The 25,682-nt window shown below is 43.5% G+C and overlaps 1 protein-coding gene across 5 annotated transcripts in view; it reads left to right on the top strand.

Moving 5' to 3' along the window:
- The window catches only part of LOC137618184 (osmotic avoidance abnormal protein 3-like), a 174,637-nt gene that overhangs the window by 136,182 nt on the left and 12,773 nt on the right, over positions 1 to 25,682 (top strand). For 4 of the 5 annotated variants that reach the window (XM_068348257.1, XM_068348255.1, XM_068348254.1 and 1 more), the window contains one exon: positions 13,556 to 13,693. In XM_068348257.1, coding sequence (XP_068204358.1) covers positions 13,556 to 13,689 — 134 coding nt within the window. In that variant the 3' untranslated portion in view covers positions 13,690 to 13,693. Of the gene's footprint in view, positions 1 to 13,555; positions 13,694 to 25,682 lie in introns of those variants that run through there. The other variant, XR_011039738.1, reaches the window with a different exon arrangement.

Raw genomic sequence — 25,682 nt, 5'->3', positions numbered from 1 at the left:
CTACCAGAAGCCAGTACGAATCTTCCTGGAAAAAGTGGGTTTCCTTCATCAAGGCAAAAAATCCTACGGAGATCACCCTTGATTTTTGCATGTCCTTCTTCATTCACCTTCATGGACAAGGCTTAGCGGCCAACACGATTTCCACCTGGAAATCGGCCTTGACTAGACCACTCCTATACGCCTTCCAGATTGATCTGTCCAGTGACATCTTCAATAAACTGCCAAAGGCATGTGCTAGACTACGCCCAGCACCTCCACCAAAACCTATCTCCTGGTCCCTGGACAAGGTGCTCCATTTTGCTTCTAGCCTGGACAACAATTCGTGCCCTCTGAAAGACCTGACTCAAAAAGTTATCTTCCTTTTTGCTCTCGCCTCGGGAGCCCGAGTCAGTGAAATAGTGGCATTATCAAGAGAAGAGGGTCATATCCTATTCGCCGATACAGGAGATCTTACCCTCTTCCCCGATCCGACGTTTCTCGCCAAGAATGAACTACCCACCAAGAGATGGGGCCCTTGGAGAATCTGCCCCCTGAAGGAAGATGTCTCTCTATGCCCAGTGGAGAGTCTTAAGGTCTATCTTCGAAGAACTTCAGACTTCGGTGGAGGACAACTCTTCAAAGGAGAAACATCGGGTAGCGACCTGTCACTGAAACAACTAAGAGCGAAAATCACCTACTTCATTCGCAGAGCGGATCCTGATAGTACACCCGCAAGTCAGGCTCCTAGGAAAGTCGCTTCTTCTCTGAATTTCTTCCAGAGTATGGATTTCGAAAGCCTCAAGAGCTTTACAGGCTGGAAATCATCGCGCGTGTTCTTCAAGCACTACGCAAAACAGGTGCACGAAGTTAAACATTTCATGGTAGCTGCAGGTAGTGTAATGAAACCTGCTGCTTAAATCTGCATAGAACAGTGAGTTATTTGGGACTCTAACTCTACGGGTGCCTGTGTTAACCCTATCGTGATACATAGTGATTTAATGGACACTTAGTGTTTCTAATAGACTGTTCTTTATCAAGGTGAAATGTCATAGAAATTTTACATGCGTGCCACATGCTCTCGAGCATGAAGTGTTTTTTGAACTTTAAAAAGACTGGTGTTCCCCTGGGAACTTGTGTTTCTAAAAAGCAAACTTTTCTTTTCAGACTCAAGATCACCGTCTTTCATTTTCTATGTACATTATTCATTATTACTGTAAATAAATTCTATAATCATTATTGTAATTACCTCTATAATGACTTGCAATCTTAAAAATAAAATGCCTATTTTATTTACCATGTGCGTCTCCTTTCGCTCCTATTCCTTATTAAGAAATATACGATTGTTATAGTTACATTTACCCCTTTTCCCGTCTGATCTAAGAATAATATAAGTATTTATATTATATACTCACCTATGCCTTGATAATATTCCTACTCGAATATTAACCTTTGATCTGTCTCTGAGACCAGCATGATCTCTCCACCAGGTGAGTAGTTCTTCAATGATCACTTCGAGATATTCCTCTTGTCCACCAGGACTTCCCTGCCAGGGGGGCAGGAAGCCAGTTCATCATAGAATATCTGGTAAGGACAATTACTAAAATTGTCATAGGCTTTACGGTCTCCAGACCATAGGAATATTGCTCGAAGCCCTTGGCTCTTGGATTAAGGGAAAAAATCCACGATACATTAATTCTCTGGTACACTTCTATCAGGACGACATGGCTTGAGCCCAAAAAACGGATTTTGAGCGAAGCAAAAAACCTATTTTTGGGTGAGATAGCCATGTCGTCCTGATGGACCCTCCCGTCTATTCTAGTTCAGCCTTTCAGGCCCCTCCCTGACCTACTGTATCGCGGAGATTGGTAGGAGCTGAGCTTAGGATGAAGACGGACGTGACGTCATTTAGCAATGGCGCCCGTTTGTTTACGTCTCGAGTACCAAAAGTAGCCACGGATGAAAGTAAGTTTGGAACGGCTCCTCAGTTACTCAGCCACCTTTTCATATCGAAGTGTTAACCCTTTTACCCCCAAAGGACGTACTGGTACGTTTCACAAAACCCATCCCTTTACCCCCATGGACGTACCGGTACGTCCTTGCAAGAAAATGCTATAAAAAATTTTTTTTTCATATTTTTGATAATTATTTGAAAAAATTCAGGCATTTTTCAAGAGAATGAGACCAACCTGACCTCTCTATGACAAAAATTAAGGCTGTTAGAGCAATTTAAAAAAAATATACTGCAAAATGTGCTGGGAAAAAAATACCCCCCTGGGGGTTATGGGTTGGAAATTTCCAAAGAGCCTGGGGGTAAAAGGGTTAACTCTATATGGGGTGCAGATAGCTATGTGGCGTGTTCATACATGCGTCCCCTGTTGATATACGATATCCTAGGACCTAGAGGGAAACCTTTAGGGTACTCGCACCAGAAGTTAGAATTCTGTGATAACCTTTAGTTTAATTCTCTGGGAATATCCACTGTAGTTAAATATACCCTAGGAAGCTACTGAAGGAACCTTCCATCAGGACGACATGGCTATCTCACCCAAAAATAGATTTTTCACTTCGCTCAAAATCCGTTTATTCATCCAATAGATTCTCTTCATTGGAAAATGTCAAACCAAAATTATAAAGTACAGTAAAAGCTACTATGCTTCTTCATTGTTCATTGGATAAGTATGTGTTGTTTAACAATTTTATGAGAAACCAAGAAAAATCAAACCTTAATAGAGAATTAAACAATTTCTCTAAAGATAGAATGAATCTGAATATGGGTAGTATTGTCAGTTTTATTACATGTATAAGAATAATTAAAAAGCTAATATTTATTACAGTACTTGTAATGAATAAAACTAAAAATTGTGAAAATTGGTTTTATAACACACGAAATAAGTTATTTCATACAGACCCAATAATAACGCTGCTCATGCCTTGTATTTGTGTCCTGTCTACTTTGTAGCCATGAGTCACATCTAGAGGTTGGCATGGAATTTATGCCCACTTTCTGTTTGACTGTATGTACAGAAACAAAATAGAAGAGAAGAGAAGAGAAGAGGGCATTTACTACATGATTAATAGAATTATATATAAAAAAAATACTCTTAATGGGTTATGTCATTGTTCATTATTTTTCTATTAGGCTTCATCAGTTTTCCTTTGGAAATCCTATAAAATTATCAATTGTTCCGTAACTGGAATACAAACCACGCTATTTAATAGGGGTATTACTTTCGGCGTAGCTGAAATGACAAGCCATTAAAATTTAACGAGGGTTTACTACCCACACCGCTAGTTAGCGGGGGTAGGGGAGGGTAGCTTGCTCTCTCTCTCTCTCTCTCTCTCTCTCTCTCTCTTCCCCCCCCCCACACACACACACAACCTGTGCTTGAGCTCACTTTACTTTTGGCTCGGAGCGAGAACGGTTGTTTCCTCTCTCTTACCTCGCCTATTTTGGACTGCCATTAATTTTTGTCTTTTAACTTACTTTTATACTGTACTTGTAAATATATATATAAACATTCTTAATGTTTATGTATATATATGTGTATAGAAATGTAGTAAGTTTCCTTTTCAGTGTTTGTGCTGTGTGTGTGATATACGATAACGACACTTGCGTAGTAGCAAGGCCAGCACAGTTCAACTTCGTGGAGAACGGACTATCCCTCTCTGGTCCGTCGGTCTTCGCGTCGGCATATATCCGTTAACTCAGCCGCCGCAGGGGAATTGTCATCACCTGGACCCTCTTCATTCAACTATTGTCTTCGCCTTTTCTTTTCCTACGGGAAACTTGGATTCTGAGCGAAGGGAATGTGGCCTTTTAAAGATTGACTACGGTCTCTCTCTTCTCGAGGTCGTTCACCTTTACTACAACAACGTACTATTGCGGAAGCTCCTTTCCGGTGTGCGGGTTAGGTTGCTCTTCCATTTGTTTGTCTCAATTATTTTAGTGAAATCTAATTGTATTTTAACTTTTCAGCTTTCTCCGTGGGGAACGCTTCCCTTCGGGGGTCAGTGGTTCTCACTATTAGCAAATATTCTTAGATGATTTGAATACTGTAATTATAATTCTGCTTTTATTACAGTTGCTCCGCTCCCCCCCTTCTCCCGTGGATGTCATCTGGGGAAGGAAGGGCGCATACTTAATTCTTATTTTATGTTATTCCCTCGGGGTTCCTCTTCGGAGTTCTTCCCTAGAGAATTTCTGTTAAATAATTATTTAATTTTATTTTCCCAGTTAACTATGCAGTTTTCTTCGTTCGACTAGAGTGCCAACGAAGCAGAGCTGTCCTGTTCATGCCTGGGGAATCTGCTGTCACTGCCGTCCCTCAGAGGACGTCGTCTCTTAGAAGTACTCACGTGACAACATGGCCAGCACTTCAGATCATCTTAGAACGCCAAAGGAGGTTCACTAACAGGGGTTGGACAACTTCCCTTCCGAGGGAGGTTTCCTCCCCAGGTGTGAATTTGTTCTCTCCCTTCAGAGGGAGAACTTCCCATACCTTAAAAATTCATCGCCTCCGACTACTGTTGCTGCCCTTCGGCCAGACTTCTCTCCCCCCTTGCTGAGTTTCTCTTCCTTCAGGGGTGGAGCACAGTCTTGGCAAGTCTCTTCTATGAAGTGTTCACCTCTCTCGTTCGCGAGAGAGGCCACTCATAGAGACTCCTCTTCGGAGGATCGCTACTGATAAGGTCAGCTTGCTGATCCAACGGCCCTAAGGGGCGTCATCACAGTGTCTTCAAGTCTCTTCTACGAAGTAGTCACCTCTCTCGTTCGCGGAAGAGGCCTCTCATAGAAACACTTCCTCGGAGGATCAAGCAGACCTTCCTGTGACCTACCGATCTACCAGCGTAACCTTGTGCTGCAACATAGTCCTTTGGACTTCGGTCCTGGACTCTAACACGGACCTTTTACGGTCCCATTGGTGGATGCTCGCCCTTCCAAAGGGAACATCCCAGTTCCTGATCGTCCTGCCAGCTGACCTACTGATCTACCAGCGCAACCTTGCGCTGCAATGAAGGACTTCGGTCCTGGACTCTAAAGCAGACCTGCTTACGGTCCCATCGGTGGATGCTCGCCCTTTTTTAAAGGGCACATCCCAGTTCCTGATCGTCCTGCCATTGGTCAACCTACCAGCTGACCCTCCAACCTACTAGCGCTACCTTCGCGCGCGCTCGCTGATATTCTTACGCGCGTGAGCGCCGACGATCTTCCGCGCGGGGGTACCGATGGTCTCCCGCGCACGTGCACCGCTATCTTCGAGAGGCGCGCGCTCTTATACACACGCACGAGCGCCGACGATCTTCCGCACGCGGGTACCGATGGTCTCCCGCACGCTCGCTCGCCGACATTCTTACTCGCGCGAGCGCCGATGATCTTCCGCGTGCGGGGGTACCGATGGTCTCCCGCGCGCACACCAATAGTCTTGTACGCACGCGCTGATAGTCTTGCACGCGCGCACACAGATAGTCTTGTGTGCGCGCGCTTAGATAGTCTTGCGTGCGTGCGCGCCAACAGTCTTGTACGCGCGTGCCAACAGTCTTACAGTATACGCGCGCACGAGCCGACGATCTTCCGCGCGCGGGTGCCGATGGTCTCCCGCGCGCTCGCAGATGATTTTCCACGCACGCTAGCGGCAACAAGCACGCAAGCGCCAATGCTCTTGCGCGCGCTTCATAGTCTTGCACGCGCGCGGCAACAGTTCCGCGCGACCGCCTAGGGTCTCCCGCACGCGCACCAATAGTCTACCGGGCAAGCGCACCGACGGCCTTACGCGCGGACGCGCTCCGACGGCCTTACGCGTGGACGCGCTCCGACGGCCTTCGCGTGCGCGCGCTCCAATAATCTTGAATGCACGCACACACCCTTCCGTGCACTCCAATGGTCTTCTACGTGCGGATGCCGATGGTCTTCCGCACGCACGCGCCAACAATCTCCACGTAGTACTCTCACGCACGCGCCAATGCTCCCACTCTTGCGCAACCCGTCACACGCTTCAGTGCATTCTAGGGAGAATGCACAAAACTACACAGTGCCTTACGGCGCACCAGCGATCTTCCTCACTTTCCTGTGCCCTCCTGCGCAGTTACGGTCCACAGATTCATAAGGCTCGCAGATCCAATGCACCAGCTCTTGTCTAAGAACCAGCGCTTGCCTGCTCTCCAGGCAGATATTAAGCACCAGCATCATCCTGTCTTCCATCGCTCCAGACTCACCTACACACTCATGCAATTGTCAGTAAAAAGGAGTAAAACTGTTTGGACAGGTCACCATTGCCCCATTCCTCCCCAAGCACATAAACATTGCCACCGGCAAAAGAGGAATAAGGCTCCACAGAAGGATTCAAGATCCCAAAGATTCCATCCTACAGGGGAATCGAATCGGGGAATCCTTGGTCCCTGTCTCTTCTGGTTTTTTTTTTTTTTTTTTTTTTTTTCCCTTGACAGACCAGTGGCAGCAAACAGGAAAGCATCAACAGACTGATCTCTAGATCACTTTTTGCTGATGGCTAGTTCACAGTTTACTGATCGCTAGGACGCCAATCACCAGATCGCCAATTGCTAGCTCAATGCTGATCTGTGACCTCTAGTCCCTCCAATGACTAACGATCCCCAATTGCTAGCATTTCCAATCATCGATTGCTAGTCAATAACCAGTCATCAGCTTGCTGATCACTAGATCACCGATGGGCAGCTCATCTTTCTTCGATCATTGAACTCAGCTTGCTGATCTCTGACCAGCCCATCTTCAGCTTGCTCATCTCTGACCAAACAGGGGGGATCGTAATCAACTGGCTGATCTCGAACTCACCATCCGTTTCACCATCGGCGCACAGACCACCGATTCATTGGTCATCGGTTATTTGCCAGCAGTTTGTGACTCGAACTTACTAGTCAACTGCTTCCTGTAGTTCCTAGATCAGAAGTTATACAACATACTTCTCGCTACTGGCCGTTTGCCATCACGCTAAAGTGATCGGTAAACGTTCGACAACCCTCATCAACGGCTTGCCAACAGGGAACTACTTGCGAGCACTCTCCAACTGCACAGTATCCATGATACCCAACGGTTAACCATTGATTAACATTCGCCAGATTAATTCTATTCTAAGGAATAGCATCAATCCCATCAGGGCGCGTGGTAAGGCTAAGCACGGGCTTCCTTCTAAAGAAATTCTCTCACGAGAAGAATCCTTACACTGGGTATCGCTCCTGTTCCTTTACGACACAAGTCAAAACTCCAGCGTCGACAATCTTACATGCCAAGGATCACCAAGGAGCTGTCCCTTTGGGTCGATGTCCACTCCATGTTGGAGTTCGATCGAGGGTTAAGACCTCAGGTCTTCATATGCACACTGGACCTAAAGGACACTTACTCCCAGGTCCAAACCATCCATCTAGACTCCCAGGTCCAAACCATCCATCTAGGAAGGTTGGAAGATTCAGTCTAGACAAACAAGAAACACCACTTCAAGGCACTGTGCTTTGGTCTTTCCATTACACCCATCCTGGTCTCACAGGATCGGCTTCCGTCCCCGCTCTCTCGGGACGACTGACTGACCTTAGCAGACTCTGTGGCAACCTTGCTTTAACACTAGAACTTCTGAAGTCTTTATACAAAGATCCAGTGATCAAGGTAAACCTACGGAATCTTCCCTACTTCCCTCCCAGGAGACTAGTGTATCTGGGAATGATTCTAAACACCAATCTCCACAAAAACCTTCTCAAAACGAGAACGACTAACATTCCAGGAGACTGGAGTCAGAAAAAGAAGAAAGGAGGGACCATAGTGCTGCACCACACGACCTCAACCCTCTGGACAGAGCCCGAAAGTACATTCACTCAGATCTCTTAAGAGATGAAGGCCAACTTTCCAGTCCTTCAACAGCCTCATTGGTTCCTAACAGACCACTCAGTGATGTGATGGACGACACACCGCACACCTCATAGAGACTCACATCGACAAGCAAGTAGGAACTGGCTTGTAGAATCTTCCCATCTAATAGTATAAACACAAAGATATGCCAAAGTCTGTTCGGTACCACTTTCAGCCCGCTTCATTCCAGACTGGAAGAACAGGCTCGCCGACGATCTGTGCACAGCATCTCAGATAGGTGTACCGAATGGACTTAGGATCGCCATGTAGCCAACTAAGTCCCGACTTTACAAGATCCTCCAACTAAGGGATCTGTTCACAATGCTCCTGAACCTCAGGCTACCGTTGCTCACCAGCCCTAGACCCCAAGGCTCTCTGGCAACAACGGTGGGTACAACAATGACGTTTACGTCTTGTCCCTGTTTTATCTGGAAAAGGGCACTCAACAAGGCTAGAACATCGGTCAACCTCTCAAGGACTCTCCTAGCTCCGCTATGGCATTATGCAGAAAGGTTTCCAAACCTTTTGCAGCTGCTGATAGATCCTCCAAGAGAACCCTCTCCACATATCTGACAACCCACTTCGACACCTACCACAAGCTATAGCTTTGCTATGAGTGTACGCCTGAAGACTACCCCTCTTTGCGAAGAGGTTGTCTAGATACCTGAGGAGTTCCTCAGCATCAGTCTACCAGGCAGTGTCACGTCTTGTGTGGTTGGCGTCATGAAAAAGTGTCTCTTCTCTCAATACCTCGATTCCAGCAATGGCGGAATCCTCGAGTATATGCAAGAGGAAAAGATCCCCTATTCAGTTTCGACAGGTAAAGATGATCACTCAACCTTGATCCTTCACCTTCATACTGAAAGAAAGGGACACCCTTTCATCGATAGACTTTTCCTAACTCATACGGACTTACTACTTGCCTTTCCCCAGTCGGAATTGAGACCTTCCTCTCAGAACATAGTTCAATCTCCGATCCCTAAAGGGACCTCCTTGTGTTCCACTTCACCAGGCAACAAATTTCCTCCTGATTTAAGAACACAATGTTCCTACACACTCGGACAGCAACCATACGAGTTAAGGAACTTTATGGTCTCTCTTTCGACATCGCCCATCATTGAGAAGGGCGAAAGACAAGGTTCAGTTTCGTCCCTGAGTATGTCAACAGACACAGTCTCCAGAGGTGACGGATCCTACACAAGTCTCAGTTAGGTAACGGACGATCCAGATCATCCGTTACTGTACCCAGGGTAAGGTATGAGACTTTACCTAAAGAAAACGGCAATAGCCTGCCCGGGTCCCTCCTCTTGTCAGCACCGAGAGAGACTAGAGGAGGATCACCGAAACATCATCTCGACATGACGGCTCACAGTGTCATTCTTAGCAGATTACTGTGACGCAGGTTTTACAAGAAAGGATGTGAATGCTCCCGGTGACTTTCACAACCTTTCTCCTGCAAGACGTGACCCACAGGAACTCGATATGATCTCTATCGGTACAGTGGTGGTTGCACAACAGCTGGTTGTATACCTCAAGCTCCTTATTGGACAAGTAGCAGAAGGTTGAGGGCACTGTTACCTGGTTTTAGTCTGCGTGAATGAAAAGATTTGACTGGCTCTTATTCTTTTCTTCATCCTACCTTCTTGTGGGGAGAGCAGCATCCTAGGTTCTCTGCATAGCTTACCTCAAACCACTGCGGGTAAACCATGCTTCCTTGTGTTCCTAGTATTAAGACTAATACTGTTACGTCCCCATACCATGACGAGGTGGTATTGGGAAAGTCCTAGGCTACAAGTTTCCATCTAAAGAACTTCAGAACAACTTCCTAGGACGAGTCACACTTCTTCATACCTTCACACACGGCTTGCATAGGCCGCAGTCCTTGCGTAGCAAGGTTCTAGCGAGGTGCAAGGACTCCTTATTTCTTTGGTGCTTATACACTCAAATAACGAGCCCCCGGGCAAAGCCAAAAAGCCAGACTGGCAGGGACGTCCACCCTTCCTAATGGGTGAGTCACTTCTATTAAATAGCGTTGTTTGTATTCCAGTTACAGAACAAATGACAAATTCGTAGATAATTTGTATTTTTCCTAACTATACAAACCTTGGCTATTTAATCAAACTTGCCTGCCAGCCCTATGCTCCTTAAGTCCTACCTCCAAGCAAAGTGAGCTTAAGCACAGGTGTGTGTGAGGGGGTGGGTAGCAAGCTACCCTCCCCTACCCCCGCTAACTAGCGGTGTGGGTAGTAAACCCTCGTTAAATTTTAATGGCTCGTCATTTCAGCTACGCCGAAAGTAATACCCCTATTAAATAGCTAAGGTTTGTATAGTTAGGAACAATACAAATTATCTACGAATTTGTCATTTTTCAAGGTTTTCTTTTTCTGTCACATTTTGGCTTTGAGGAAATGGCAAGTTACCTTACGAGACCTCGCTGTTCTTTAATTCAATGAACCCAAACCTTTTGCATTTTCAACATGAAATTTCATGAGACACTCTGTGACTTGTCTTGTCTTGTTTGAAGTAACTTTGCTTGCAGCCAATTAAAATGAGACATAGTATCTGATAACTAAGGATGATTTTAGTACCGTGATTAGTTGATGATGAGGTATGATGAAATGGATGAAGATCACCCTTAACCTCTTCACACAAATTATAACCCACCATGACTTTGGGTCCCAGCAAATAAAAATCAAGGTAATTGTAGGAGATGCTGCATAGAAAAAAAAATAGTATAGGGAGACTAGCATCACTAGGTACCTGCAATCAAAACAGATGATAATACAAGGTCATATATTAAAAAACTTCAGAAGATTAGAGTACCCAGCCTTCATGTGATTGTATTCAATAATATATATCCATTTAACAGCATCATCTGCTGCATCAGATTATGCCCTTCAAGTAACTGATTCAATAGGAAGGATAATATTCTCTAGATCTATATCTTTCAATGGCCCTTTTTAGCAAGAGATAGTCTAGAAGTGCTGGCAATGAAGGTCTTGGTCCTCTGAAATTAGACTCGGGCCATTCTGACAAGGCTAGATAAAAAAATCCTCCTCATTATCAATAATCAAAGACAGAGCAAAGGAAACTGCTGTAAAGCCTTGATTACCTAATGTGTACATGTTTACCATAAAGCGTAGTTTAAAGGAAAAACCTATCAATGACCCAACTCTTATATGAGTGACCTCTCACCTATTTTGTAGAGACAGAAGGTAAGAGGAAAATCATCTTGATGGTCAGGTCTAGTATGGAGGCTTTCTGAATAGCTGTATAAAATTTCAATAGGCTTCTCAGATTAGATTTAGGCCCCCAGCTAGGTTTTGATAAGGTGTGAGGCATTCACTTTCCAAAATGGTGAATAAGTCTCTCCCGCATTCTTTTAAGTACTCAAAGACTGGCTAATAATGTTAAACAATCTGAGGAAGTGCAGCTTTTCGTTCCCTGATGGAGATAGACATTTTGTGTTAAGAAAGGAAGATAAGAAAAAGGAAAAATACTTTCATTACCAAATAAAGAAGGCCTTTCTTTCATTACCGAGGGCATAGGGAACAAATTAAGGTCATCCCCCTTGTTCCAGACCATCTTAAAGATGCAACATTGTGTCTGTTAACTAGGTTACAGTACTTGAGCAGGTTGGGTTAAACATAATCCAAAAGTTATTTATTTTCATAGAAGTAAGCAATCAACAGGGGTGTAATGATTAAATAAACTCTTCTTTAGCACACAGAATCCCACCACTAAACAGCATAACAGCACAGTTTCAAAACAGGTGGTTTTCAAAACAAGTCATTACTGTCAAGTTGTCTGATAATTTGTACTGTTTCTCCTGCCAAGTATTTAGCATGTTTGTAAGATTAAGAAAAAACCTTTAATGCCAAGAAATTAATTTGTTACCCACTATCCTACAATTTCCAAGAGCTTACAGCTTAAAAATCTAGTAAGTGTGCAGACTTGAGGTATCAGCTACTATAAGAATTTATTGGGTAGGAGGAAGCAGCAGAATTCTTACCATGAGATGATTAAAGTACTGTACTATCACCATATTATACGCATCATTACTTCTACCGAGACTGATATTAGGAAATACGGTATGAAGGCATCATTGTTGATGATAATGATGGGAAAAGCTGAAAATATAGAAACCATAATCTTTAGTGGCTTTGCAAAGCCAACTTCTCCATGACCATTTAAAACCTAATCAGTGATTTCCATGCCTTCAGTGGAGGACTAAAACTTTTCTGGAACTACTGAATCATGTCAGACTATCTACTGATCCTATCATTCATTTGATAAACTACTCTTCCTTAATTATGCTAAGATGATTTGTCATCAATGGTACGGACTCAACTTCTGGTTGATAAGCAACTAAAGGGACTAACAAAGTTGTGATAATATATTTAGAAACCATCTTGACACTGCTACTGTTAATGCCATTTCCAGCTTGGAACCACTAAACCAATGCACTCAAGCTGCCACTGGTTCCGAAGTTAAGGTGAAGGCCTGGAGAGCTGTTCCTTGGAAAAATAAAAAATTGTGGAACCAGAAAACTTCCCTTTCCAGAAAAACATTTGAGAGAGACTATTGACTATAGATGGATTGGGACTTATAACTATGAACTCTTTAAATCTAGGGAATTGACTGAATCCACCATCTTCATTGTTGATGTCTGCAAAATTGTGCCTATTAGTGTTGCCATTCCTTGACCTAACCACAAACACAGCAATGAGGTTTTTCCCTTTGCGTTCTCGTTTCTAACGTCATCTATGCTCATTGCTGCGCCTCATTGTCCTCTGAAAACTATGTTTACATGCTGGTCCCTGCCCTGTTGTGTGGACACATCATCAGGATTTCTTTGAACAAGTTCCTGATGGAAGATAAACACTTCTTATCATTTATATGGTACTATTTTGTTGAAAACAAATCTTAATAGACCTAGATACAACTGCCTCCCATTGAGATTCTCACTCGGTTATATTTTTTTGAAAATTAACATGAAATAAAAATGGAATATAAAGTTTTGCATAAATATATTTCTGCATATATGTCTTGCAAAAATAATGATCGACTGTTATCACATATGTATATTTTCATTACGTACAGCATTTAGACCCTAGCAACACTGCATTGACTCCAGAGCAGTTTGTTTTGTAGTGTTATGCTTAACGTATAAAAAAAGGAAAATTTTTGTTGCCTCATGCACAAAATTAAACTTATTTATTCTTCTTATAAGTGTTTCTAAATCCCCTCCAAAGCTATATATAAATAGTTTGCACTTAAATATTTTTATTGATTTTCTGTAACCTTAAAATCTGATTCATTCCATTAAATATCTTGAGTACAAATTCATGATTATTTTTATTGATATGTCTTCTAGATAGTGAAAATAATGCAATGCTGTAAAATACGATAATCTAATTTTGGATAAATTTAATTGAAGTCACGACACTCATAAAATGCACTTTCAAATATATTTAAAATAACTATCTGTAATAAAGTAAATAAAATATTTTCATGATTTCTAAATCAAAATTACATTTGTATAAAATGGCTTTGAAAAACAGCCTGTAGACCTAATACTAAACATTTTCACAACTGTATATTCTATGCAAATAGTCCTTTTTACTTACTGTACCTCATTTCAAAACTTTAATTTATGTTGGATACATAGTAATTGCTTAATTTTTCTTCAATGATAATCAGGGAACGGCTTATCGGTCTCTCCGGAGGGCTCAATGAGACGACCCAATCGATTGCAGGCTCTTCCCTTAGGTGGAGACCTAAAACCTGGCAGGAAGAAGAGTAAAAATGTCCTTCATACACTGGACCTCATTTAGCAAGGTAACTTGATTTGAGAAAGAAAGAAATTGTATATATACATACAGGTATATATATATATATATATATATATATATATATATATATATATATATATATATATATATATATATATATAAAGGTACTTAATTTTTTAATGTATATGAAAATATGAGCATGTAAAATAAATTTGAAATTACAAACTATTGTCATATACAACATTATTCTTAAGTCAGATGAGGAATCATGTGCACTTAAAAAAGAAGAAAAACTGAGGACCCTGTTATTGAAAAGGGTGAGACTCAATTTTGAATAGGTAATAACTAATCTTCCAGGCTTCTGCAGACCTAAGGATGGTAGGGAAGAGACCTTTTATTGCATTTTCAAAACTTGAATTTTGTATTTATAGTTACTTGTGCAATTAATAAACCATTACATCATGCTGTTAAATATCTGCTCAAACTGGAAGGCATCTGAAGTTGAAAAACAGTTGCCTATGGGGTGCACAGTAATATCTACTAGGAAAGAACTGTGCCTAAATTTTTCCTGATGTCAATGTATTTGTGGATTTAGGATCACTCTATTTGTGTTATGTTATAACCTAATAGTGTGGTAGATCTGACTTGAAGGTTGACAAATTGACTTATTAATGGTTGCCAAGTAAAATATGGCAAAATGTTAACAAGATACACAATCGAGAATTTTATAAAAGGTTTTAGATAACAACCAGTAAAGGCTACGAATAAACTAATCAATTTATTAAAGAAGTAATAAGAGGATTAGGTAAATAAGAACATGGTTACCTGACCACTAAGTACTGTGCTTAAGGCATCCATAAGCTCAAAAGAATGTTTTGAGACATTTTATGGAGTTAACCTGGTGTTGGAGAAATAGGAGGGCTGATGACTTCTCTTTGCCAAATGTTACTTAGTTGACCAAATTGTTTTAATAAGATTGAAATAACAAGATACTTTTGGAATTTGAAAGTCCTCCCTGATTAAAGAAAGGGACCTTTTGATGAGTTCCTTATTGAAATATCTATTGTAGTCATGGAGGGAATTGAAGTGGTGAATTGCAAGCTGTAACTGTATTAGTTGCAAGGATGTACCTTTGCAGAGCTTCAATGAGAAATATGAGTGGCTCATTTTTATAAATTTCTTTTATGTCAAAGGAGAAATGGTAGAAAGGAATCAAATGGAATGCATAAAGATTGGCATTCATTGATGACAGTAGGAGAAAGCATGTGTATACTTGTATTTGCTTATCATTCTTTTCAATGCCTACTTCTTCCATGGTACTTTTTGTGCTTGAGATTCATGAAACTATAGGCTGGAGGATTGGTTTTCACAAATTTCCTGTTAATCCTCCTTGCTTTAGTATTACTTGAAGCTACATTTTAATGCATAGTTTCCTTGTTTATGACTCCACCTTCGTGATTTTGATTGGTTGTCTATTCATACTCTAACCCTCCATAACCATGAAACTAGTACTCATGGCATATTATCCTCTTCCTTTTCAAGGCTCCATCCACACAACCAAACATTGTTAGGCAAACTTTGTTTCTTACTGAACAAAGTTCGGTAAAGGTCTTTAAACTTACGTCCAAACGTTGAAAGTTAAGCAGGGAGAGCTTAGTGATGGCAGCAAGAGTGATTGTTGTACAGGTAACAAGAAAATGAACATCCGTACACAAAACAAAAAATTATTTTGTATTGTTATTACTGTGTGCGCTAGAAAAAAAGGGAGTAGAAAATTTTGTGTCCAGAGACTTTACAAAGGAGACAAAATTTGGGAAGTCGTGTACAGTATGTTACAATACTGCAAGAGTTCTAAAGGGAATCAGAACTATATTTCATAAATTACATGAGAATGAATCCCAAATATGTTTTACAATGTTATCTCAAAACTGGAACCTACAGTCTACATATACGATGCAATTATACAGAACTTCAATACACAATACAACAAGAATTCCCAAGCAGATTTTGTGTAAAATTATACTCAAAACCTGCAGAGATCTATGAAAAAAAAAAAAAAGGATTTCTTCGACTTGCTAATTTGCCGCGTTTCTTGCCTGTCACATCTGTGTTATTTGTGTGAAAGAGTTAGTTTTTGCTTCACCTCATCTTCAATGATATTATTAGTTAGTGCCCAGAGTTATTTTAGAAATTGCTGCAAGTTGTCATTTATTGTAGATTGTGCCAACACAAAGTTGGAACTCAGGCTCTTGCATTGGCAGCCCGTAAAAACTGCATCACAAACGCAATAAACAGCCGCCCTCACATCCCAAAGGCTGAAAGGGTGTTGTTTATACAGGACCAATAAAACTTGGACATGTTTAAATTTGAGAGTAGAAGATAAAAAAATATATCATTGGCATTGGTGAAAAACGTAACTTAGTACGTCAAACAATGACACCTCCCCAGTCTTAACCACCAATGAGCACAGCTCTCGTTACTTCAGTAATCATATGAAAAAACTATACCAAAATTTGCTTGTAACTTCAATGCTTTTGACGTCAACTGAAGCAAAGCTCGTACGTGTGGAGGGAGCCTTATGGATCATTACCAACCATATCTTCATCTCCTATGATTTGGCAGTCTGTAGTCTATGTGGTGTCCATGGCGATGACTCAAGATCCATCTTAAATCTTTGCCAAAAGCAGTCCTTGATTTTTTAGATATCCTCAGCTGTTCCTGCATCTTTGACCATTGTAGCCCTGCCTGCCTTTGTTATTTTCCCATCCATGGTGCCTAGTTTGAAAGACCATCTATATGCAGTCATCACCCTTTGTAACTCCCCTGAAGGGAGGCTGTTTCAATTTAGTCTGCAATCCCTAGGGGTGTCCTGAAGTACTGTCAGATCATTAATTTGGCACTAGTCATCCTCGTCATTATTCGGACTAGCCCCATTATCATTTATATGACTGCTCCTACTCCCTCAGTCTTGGCTGCAATCCAAGCTTTTTCTCCTCAGGCTTACTGCTCAAGGTACTTCCTGTCACTCCTATGTGTCCTGAAAGACCCACTTCCAGTTTACTATTTGCAGCTATGGCTCAAAATTGCTGTGTAAGGCTAGTGTTACTTTTTCTGTTGTTTCCAGTGAAACTTCTTTCACCCAATGCCGGAAATTCTCTTTCTCCCCCACAGGCTTACCCTTCCCCAGGGTTTACAGCCCTGACTACTTTGAGCAATGCTTTACCTTAAATGCCCTTGCAGAGTCCCTTTGGTCTTGAGGAGTCTCAAAGGAATTATTCTTATTATTATTAGCTAAGCTACAACCCTGTTAGAAAAGTAGGCTTCTGTAAGCCCAAGGGATAAAAAGGGAAATATCTGAGTGAGGAAAGGAAATAAGGAAATGGAATATTGTGCTTGAGTGTACTTTCAACCAAGAGAATTCTTAACTCAAGACAGTGGAAGACCATGGTACAGAGGCTGTTACTACTTAAGACTAGAGAAAAGAGCAATGATTTGATTTTGGAGTGCCCTCAAAGAGCTGCTTACTTTAGCTAAAGTCTCTCTTCTACCCTTTACCCTAACAAGTACAAAGTAACCTCTGAATATTTACAGTGAAGTAATTAACCCCTTGAGTGAAGAAGAATTTTTTGGTTCTTAGTGTTGTCAGGTGTATGAGGAAAGAGGAGAATGTGTAAAGAATAGGGCAGACTATTTGTATACGTTTAAGCAATGGAATAATGAGCCATAACCAGAGAGGGATCCAATGTAGTGATATCTGGCCTGTCAAAGGACCGAATAACTCTAGGCATTACTCTAGGTCTCAGGCGTGTACCTCTATTCAAGACAGGGTTTTCTTGTTGGAAGTTTCAATTTCTGATATCTTTGGCATTGATCAGCTGTGTTAGCAGTGGCAATAAACAATGTTATAGCCCAATAAACTGTAATATCGTCTTGTCCTCAATGTACCGTCTCTCATGTTCAACACTTGGGTACTTTCTCACTTCATCTGTCTCGTATATCTGATGATGAAGTCTGATAAGGAGTCAGCTTTCAAGCCTTTGGACCTTCCCATCATCAAGATAGTCACAGGCATTCACAATGATGTGTTGTTACATCTACAAAGCTACATCACCAGTGGAGGTTCTGACAAGCCTATTGGCCTAACCATTATTCTCCCTTCTAGATGTATTTCAGAAAGTTTTAAAGAGAACTAGGATTAGCTATCTTTGCTACATCAACCTTCCTTTGTAGAGGAAGTAGTTGCCTAGATGTCTGCATCATTCTCTCCAGTTTCTACCTCTTGGTCACCAGCAAAGTAACACTTATGAGAGGTTCTGCATCGAGTTGTTTGTTGTGCGTAATTGAAAGGAGCAGGTTCTTGGTAGTCTCAAAATGCCTCAGCCTTGTCTGCTTCATTAACATAAGAGTCGTCTTATCCTCAGAGGAACATCTCTCACGTTCAACACTTGGGTGCTTTCTCACTTCATCTGTCTCATATATCTGATCTTGTGCCAATGGCCCTGTTCATTCCATATTTACTTCCTCTGCAGACCAGAGCACCTCCCCACCTATCTGTTGATATGCTCAATTTTCATCCTCTTTACCATAGTACAGGCTTGCTTCCTTTCAGCCAGGATGTATGTGTTACGATCTTAAAATCGTTACAGGTTCTTTTAATAAGTAAAATAAATATCAACAATAACCAACATTGAAACATGGGAAATAAATATCAAAAGAAACTCACAAAAAACACAACATGTTTATTCACAAACTTACAAAGAAAACTAATGTCACTTCTTCGGTTACTTTAACTGACAAATCTAATCAATCAAAACATCAACCGAAAAGGGGAATAGTCAGTAAGGTAGAAATACTTAAGGAATAGTTTTCTGCAGCTGCTGAGACAGTTCTGGTACGGTGACATCAGGCTTGAGAACGTTGCAGAAGGGCGGCTGAAGTTCGGATGAAACTGGCATGATGACCGGATTCGAAGACGTCACTAAAGGAGTGGCATCAAGAAGGGACATTAGAGGTCTTCTCCCAGGAATTCGATGATACTGTTGAAGTAAGGCTTGAGAACATTGCAGAAGGGCAGCTGAAGTTTAGATAAAACTGGCACGATGACCGGATTCGAAGACGTCACAAAATGGGTGGCATCAAGAAGGGACATTAGAGGTCTTCTTCCAGGAATTCGATGATACTGTCGAACTAAGTCAGGCTGCTGGCTGCTTCAATTTGTCTCTTCTTCTGGGTCATAACAGGATCTTTTGGAGATAGGCTTTTGTTGTCTGAAGGGAAGGTTAGAATCTGGCTCCATCAGCCATCTGGTCTTCTCTGTTTCTTATCTTGCTAGGACTTAGATCTTATCTGCTTCAGACATGGTTCCTCTCTTGTCTAATGTCCTGTCCTATCTCTCTTGGACAATCTTTCCTGAAGTTTATAAACCCATGTATGGGCAGAGTTAATTACAGTGGGCAGTGGTCATCTCCATAGAAGGCGTTCTTTTTAACAATTCCGCATCTCTATTGGCTTCCTCAAAAACGACCACTTCGATCACGCCATGGAAGCTTTTAGAAGAAATTTCTGATGCAATCTGGACCACGTGCTAAGTGGTAACAAAAAGGCAGCATGTGTCCTTCCATAATGACATATCCTAAACAAGGATTTTTAAATATTAAACTTAGCCGATGAATATATAAATAGCTGACGTCTCCGACGGCCCGACAGATTCCAAAAAACTCGCGAGCAATCGCCATGAAGGTTGCGGGTGTGCCCACCAGCGCCGACTATCGGCCAGATACCGCTTATACTTCTCAACCACTCCAGTTCTTCCACCGACAACATTGGTTCCGCTCGCTCTAGACCTCGAGTTTTCTACCGAATTGGTGAAGTACTTTGTTTTGGGTTTTATTGGCTTTCGCTGTGTTGGTGTGTTCCTTCAATAAAACTCTTGAAACCTTTTTTGCTTTTTGTTTTTTGTTGATGAACTTGGCTTTCCTTTGGATTTTCTCTGGTTTTTCATAATGGCTGACCCTTCTCCTGTATATCGCAAATGTGCGAAAGATTGTAACAAACGTCTTCCGAAAGCCTCTATCGACCCTCATACTGTTTGTGCTAATTGCCGGGGTAAATCCTGCCAATTAGGAGATCGGTGTGAGGAGTGCGTGGTTTTGTCGGAATTCGAGTGGTTAGAGTATGAAAAGTATACTCGTAAGCTCGAAAGAGATAGGGTGAGGAGAAGCTCATCTAGATCTTTAGAATTTTCCTCCTCCCATGCCCCTGAACCTAATCCTTCCCCTGTAGTGGTAGTTTCTGAACCCCCTATTAGCACTCATGAACCTTCAATGCGCGATATGTTTTTAGCTATTCAAGCATTAGGTGAGAAGGTTGAAACCTTAGCCTCGGACAGGAACCAGCTTATGTCCGATGTTAAGTTGTTAAAGAGTCAAAGTGGTAAAGTAGAAAATCAAAGTGGTAAAGTGGAAAGTGCGCAAAATGTGTTTAGTGTTGCGACCGAGGGTTCGTCTGTTCATGCTTGTCGCTCCCCTAGTCCGAGACCTCTTTCAGGCTCCCCTGCACCAGGGAGAAGGAATGTCGTAGGACTTAAGGGAGCGAGAGGTGTAAACCGACGTACAGACGTTCCCTCTATGGTATCAGACGTTTCTCATCAAGAACGTCCTTACCATAAGACGGGGGAGACTAAGTTCTCCTCGTCTTCCGACGACTTGCCGCATAAGAAACCTTGGCGTAAGGTTTCTAGACCCTTAAAGCGCAAGTCAGTCCCTTCAGGACAGGTCCAGCGTCCTGGCTGTAGCCATTGGGGCAGCTCTGACCACTTTCAGTCATCGGATGGCTGTTCGCCTGTTAAGCGAAAGCGTGACACGGAGTCCAAGGGTCTCGGTAGGTGCAATGATTTGCATGCACAGACGTTACCGACGTCACGGCCCGTTCCGACTCCCGTTGACCCGAAGTGGGTTGTCCTGCGGGACATGCAGTCTAAACTTTCCTCTTTAATGGAGGTTTACGAGCATGAGCAGGTTTGTAAAGATCCTTTGCTTGCGGTTCGCCAGTCCGACAAGCGTGACTCTGGCCTTCAGCCGCCTAAACAAGTGTTTTCTCGTCCTTATGATGTTAGCGCTAACGTTTCTAGTGCTGTTAAACGCGATTCTGATCGTGTTCCTCGTCATTCACGTCAGTCACGTGACGTGGAACCCCTTTTGCCGCAGTCTCGAGGTGTCGTTCAGCAGCTGTCGCCGCAGCCCCGCACTGACATTCGTCGGCCGACTCCGTTGCCCCGACGTGACGTTGAACGTCTGTCACCGCAGTCGGGTGTTGTTTTTCCTGCTCAGACCCTGCAGTCAATGCAGTCTCGACGTGATGTCGAGCGGCAATCTACTCAGGCTGTTGTTGTTTGTCAGTCACAAGACTTTCAGTCTTTGCAGCCTCGGCGTGACGTCGTTACCTCAGCTGTTGCTGCGGCTCCGTCGCATGTTGACATAGCCTGTCAAGCGTTGCCTCCTCGGCATGTCTCTCCGTATCGCGAGACTCAGCAGTTGTCGGACGAAGTTCCGTCGGATGAGGAAGTCGTTGATCCCCTTCCAACTGATATTCCTTTGGGGACTCTTTCGGATGGAGAGGGGCCTAAGGTTGCTCAGCCCTCTCTTGATTTTAAGAAGATCATGCTTATTTTTAAGGACCTTTTTCCTGATCATTTTGTGTCTGGTGCTCCTCGTTCGCCCCCATCGGAGTTCACGCTGGGCCTAGCTTCTTCGACTCCGTCGTTCACAAAGTTAGTGCTCTCTCGCTCTTCTAAGAGAGCTTTGCGTTTATTGGGCGACTGGTTAATGACCAGGAGGAATTTGGGGAAGTCAGCTTTTGCTTTTCCCCCTTTCAAACTGGCTTCTCGTGCGAGCGTCTGGTATGACACGGGAGAAGTTCTCGGCTTGGGAGTACCTGCCTCTGCCCAGGGAGACTTCTCAAGCCTCGTAGACTCTCCTCGTCGTCTGGCCATGAGACGCTCGAAGGTTTGCTGGTCCTCTTCAGACCTAGATCATCTCCTCAAAGGAATTTATCGGGTCTTTGAAGTTTTCAACTTTTTGGATTGGTCGCTGGGAGCCTTGAGTAGAAAGATCTCGTCAGCAGACCGTGATGTCTCTGTTCAAATTATGTCCTGCATGGACAAGGCTATTAGAGATGGCTCTAATGAACTCGCTGCTACTTTTACAGCAGGAGTTCTTAAGAAGAGAGAGACTCTTTGTTCTTTCCTGTCTGCAGGTGTCACTCCTTGTCAAATGTCAGAACTACTCTTTGCGCCATTGTCTTCTGCCCTGTTCCCGCAGTAGCTGATTAGAGATATCGCAGCGTCTCTTGTACAGTAGGATACTCATGATTTGATGGCCACGTCTGCGCGTAAGGCTGTACCTTCGTCCTCTTATGTCAACAGATCTAAATTTGATACTCCAGCGACAAGGTTTATCCCGCCCTTTCGTGGCAGAGCTCCCAGTAAGGGAGGCTCTCGTGCCGATAGTAAGAGGGGTAAGAAGAGAGGATCTAAGTCCTCCCGTGGCAGAGTCTGACTGCCCACGTCCTCAGACAGCAGTAGGGGCCAGATTGACCAACTTCTGGCAGGCCTGGGAGAAGAGGGGTGCAGACCGGGAGTCTGTTTTGTTGCTAAAGGAGGGTTACAAAATCCCTTTTGTACGGAGACCTCCTCTAGTAAACGATCCGATAGACCTCTCTCCCAGGTATCGAGAGGAGTCGAAGAGACAGGCATTACATCTGCAGGTGTCTCAGTTGTTAGAGAAGGGGGCGGTGGTGAAAGTCTCGGACCTTCAATCCCCAGGTTTTTACAACCGTCTCTTCCTAGTTCCAAAGCACACAGGAGGTTGGAGGCCAGTGCTGGATGTCAGTGCTCTCAACGTTTTTGTTGTCAAAACAATGTTTACGATGGAGACCACCAAATCCGTTCTAGCAGCAGTCAGAGAGGGAGACTGGATGGTCTCTCTCGACTTGCAGGATGCGTACTTCCACATTCCGATACACCCAGACTCTCAGCCGTATCTAAGGTTTGTATACAGGAATGTGGTGTACCAATTCCGAGCACTGTGCTTCGGTCTCAGCCCTGCTCCTCTTGTTTTTACGAGGCTCATGAGAAATGTAGCAAAGTTCCTACATTTGTCGGGGATCAGAGCCTCCCTGTACCTGGACGACTGGTTACTCAGAGCGTCGTCCCGTCATCGCTGTCTGCAGGACCTACAGTGGACTTTGGATCTTGCGAAGGAGTTGGGCCTATTGGTGAACATAGAGAAGTCTCAGCTGACTCCCTCCCAAACGATTCTCTATTTGGGGATAGAGATACAGAGTCTAGCTTTTCGGGCTTTTCCGTCTGCCAACAGGATCGAGCAAGCTTTGCTCAAAGTCCGTCTCATGCTAGAGAAAGACCGTTGCTCTGTGAGAAGCTGGATGAGCCTCCTAGGGACGCTTTCATCCCTGGAACAGTTTATCTCTCTAGGGAGACTTCACCTACGCCCTCTCCAGTTCCATTTAGACTCCCATTGGAACAAGGAGAAAACTTTGGAGGCGGTCTCAATTCCGATCTCCGAACCAGTCAAGACTTGCCTGGCCTGGTGGGACAGCAATATAAGACTTCGAGAAGGTCTGTCTCTGGCAGTCAAGAACCCAAACCATGTGTTATTTTCAGACGCGTCGGATTTGGGTTGGGGGGCAACTCTGGACAGTCTGGAATGCTCGGGTCTTTGGGCGGCAGACCAGAGGAGCCTTCATATCAACTGCAAGGAGCTGTTGGCAGTCCATTTAGCACTGACGAGTTTCGAGAGTCTGCTTCGAAACAAGGTGGTAGAAGTGAATGCAGACAATACCACGGCATTGGCTTACATCTCCAAGCAAGGAGGCACTCACTCCCACGCTCTTTTCGTCATCGCAAGGGACCTCCTCATCTGGTCAAAAGATCGAAACATCTCGCTTTTGACGAGGTTCGTCCAAGGGAAGTTGAACGTCTTGGCGGACTGTCTCAGTCGGAGAGGTCAGGAGGTGATCCCTACAGAGTGGACCCTCCACAAGGATGTGTGCAAGAGTCTTTGGATGACTTGGGGTCAACCCACCATCGATCTCTTTGCGACCTCGCTGACCAAAAGGCTCCCGACTTATTGCTCTCCAGTCCCAGATCCAGAGGCGGCCCACATAGATGCCTTTCTGTTGGACTGGTCTCACCTGGACGCTTACGCCTTTCCACCGTTCAAGATCCTCAACAAGGTGTTGCAGAAGTTCGCCTCTCACGAAGGGACCAGGTTGACGTTGGTTGCTCCCCTCTGGCCCGCGAGAGAGTGGTTCACAGAGGTACTTCTATGGCTGGTAGACGTTCCAAGGAGTCTGCCTTTGCGGATGGATCTCTTACGGCAGCCTCACGTAAAGAGACTTCATCAAAGCCTCCCCGCGCTTCGTCTGACTGCCTTCAGACTATCGAAAGACTCTCAAGAGCTCGAGGATTTTCGAAGGAGGCAGCTAGAGCGATCGCGAGGGCTAGAAGATCCTCTACCATCAAGATCTACCAGTCGAAGTGGGAGGTATTTAGAGATTGGTGCAAGTCCTCCTCTATTTCCTCCTCCAGTACCTCTGTAGCGCAGATTGCGGATTTTCTCCTGTATCTGAGAAACGGTCGCTCCCTCTCTGCATCCACCATTAAAGGCTACAGAAGCATGTTGGCTTCTGTTTTCAGACATAGAGGCTTGGATCTTTCGAATAACAAAGATCTCCAAGACCTCCTTAAGTCTTTCGAGACCTCTAAGGAGCGTCGTATTTCAACTCCTGCTTGGAACTTAGACGTGGTCCTACAGTTCCTAATGTCAGACAGGTTTGAGCCTTTAAATTCAGCCTCCCTGAAGGATCTTACCCTCAAGACCCTTTTCTTGGTTAGCTTGGCTTCGGCTAAAAGGGTCAGTGAGATCCATGCTTTTAGTAAGAACATCGGCTTCTCGACAAATAAAGCTATATGTTCTCTTCAACTTGGTTTTTTGGCCAAGAACGAACTTCCGTCTCGTCCTTGGCCTAAATCTTTTGAAATACCTAGTCTTTCGGAGATCGTAGGTAATGAAGTTGAAAGAGTGCTGTGCCCCGTTAGAGCTCTTAAGTTTTACTTATCTAGAACTAAACCAATACGAGGTTGTTCTGAGGCTTTATGGTGCTCCGTTAAGAAGCCCTCATTGCCCATGTCTAAGAATGCGTTGTCTTACTTTGTTAGACTTTTAATCCGGGAGGCACATTCTCATTTAAGTGAGAAGGATCGTAGTTTGCTTAAGGTCAAGGCTCACAAAGTGAGAGCGATAGCGACTTCGGTGGCATTTAAGCAAAATAGATCCCTTCGAAGTATTATGGACGCGACCTTTTGGAGGAGCAAGTCGGTGTTCGCTTCATTTTACTTGAAAGACGTCCAGACTCTTTATGAGGACTGCTACACACTGGGTCCATTCGTTGCAGCGAGTGCAGTAGTGGGCGAGGGTTCTACCACTACATTCCCTTAATCCCAATATCCTTTTTATCTTCTCTTGAAATGTTTTTAATCTTGTCTTGGGTTGTACGGAAGACTAGGAAGTCTTTCGCAATCTTTTTGGTTTGGCGGGTGGTCAAATGTTGTTTCTTGAGAGCGTCCAGATTAAGGGTTTTGATGAGGTCCTGTTATAGGGGTGTTCGCCCTGGATATAACAGCTCCTGGGAGTCTTTCAGCATCCTGAGAGGATGGCTGGGCTTCGTGAGGAAAGCAGACTAATGAGGCCGAGTAATCATCAGAGTCAGCTTCCTTACCAGGTACCTATACTCAAGTTTGTTTTTATGAAATATTTGTCAAAAACTCTTGAGCATATACGCCTTTATTGTGATAATACTGGTCTCTACCCACCACCATGGGTGTGAATCAGCTACAGTATTTATATATTCACCGCCTAAGTTTAATATTTAAAAATGATATTTTCATTATAAAATAAATTTTTGAATATACTTACCCGGTGAATATATAATATTAAAGGCCCTCCCTTCCTCCCCGA

Source organism: Palaemon carinicauda, chromosome 24 (assembly GCF_036898095.1).
Source record: "Palaemon carinicauda isolate YSFRI2023 chromosome 24, ASM3689809v2, whole genome shotgun sequence".
NCBI lineage: Eukaryota > Metazoa > Arthropoda > Malacostraca > Decapoda > Palaemonidae > Palaemon > Palaemon carinicauda.
Note: the sequence above shows the minus strand (reverse complement) of the source record. Positions and strands in the feature narration are given on the sequence as shown.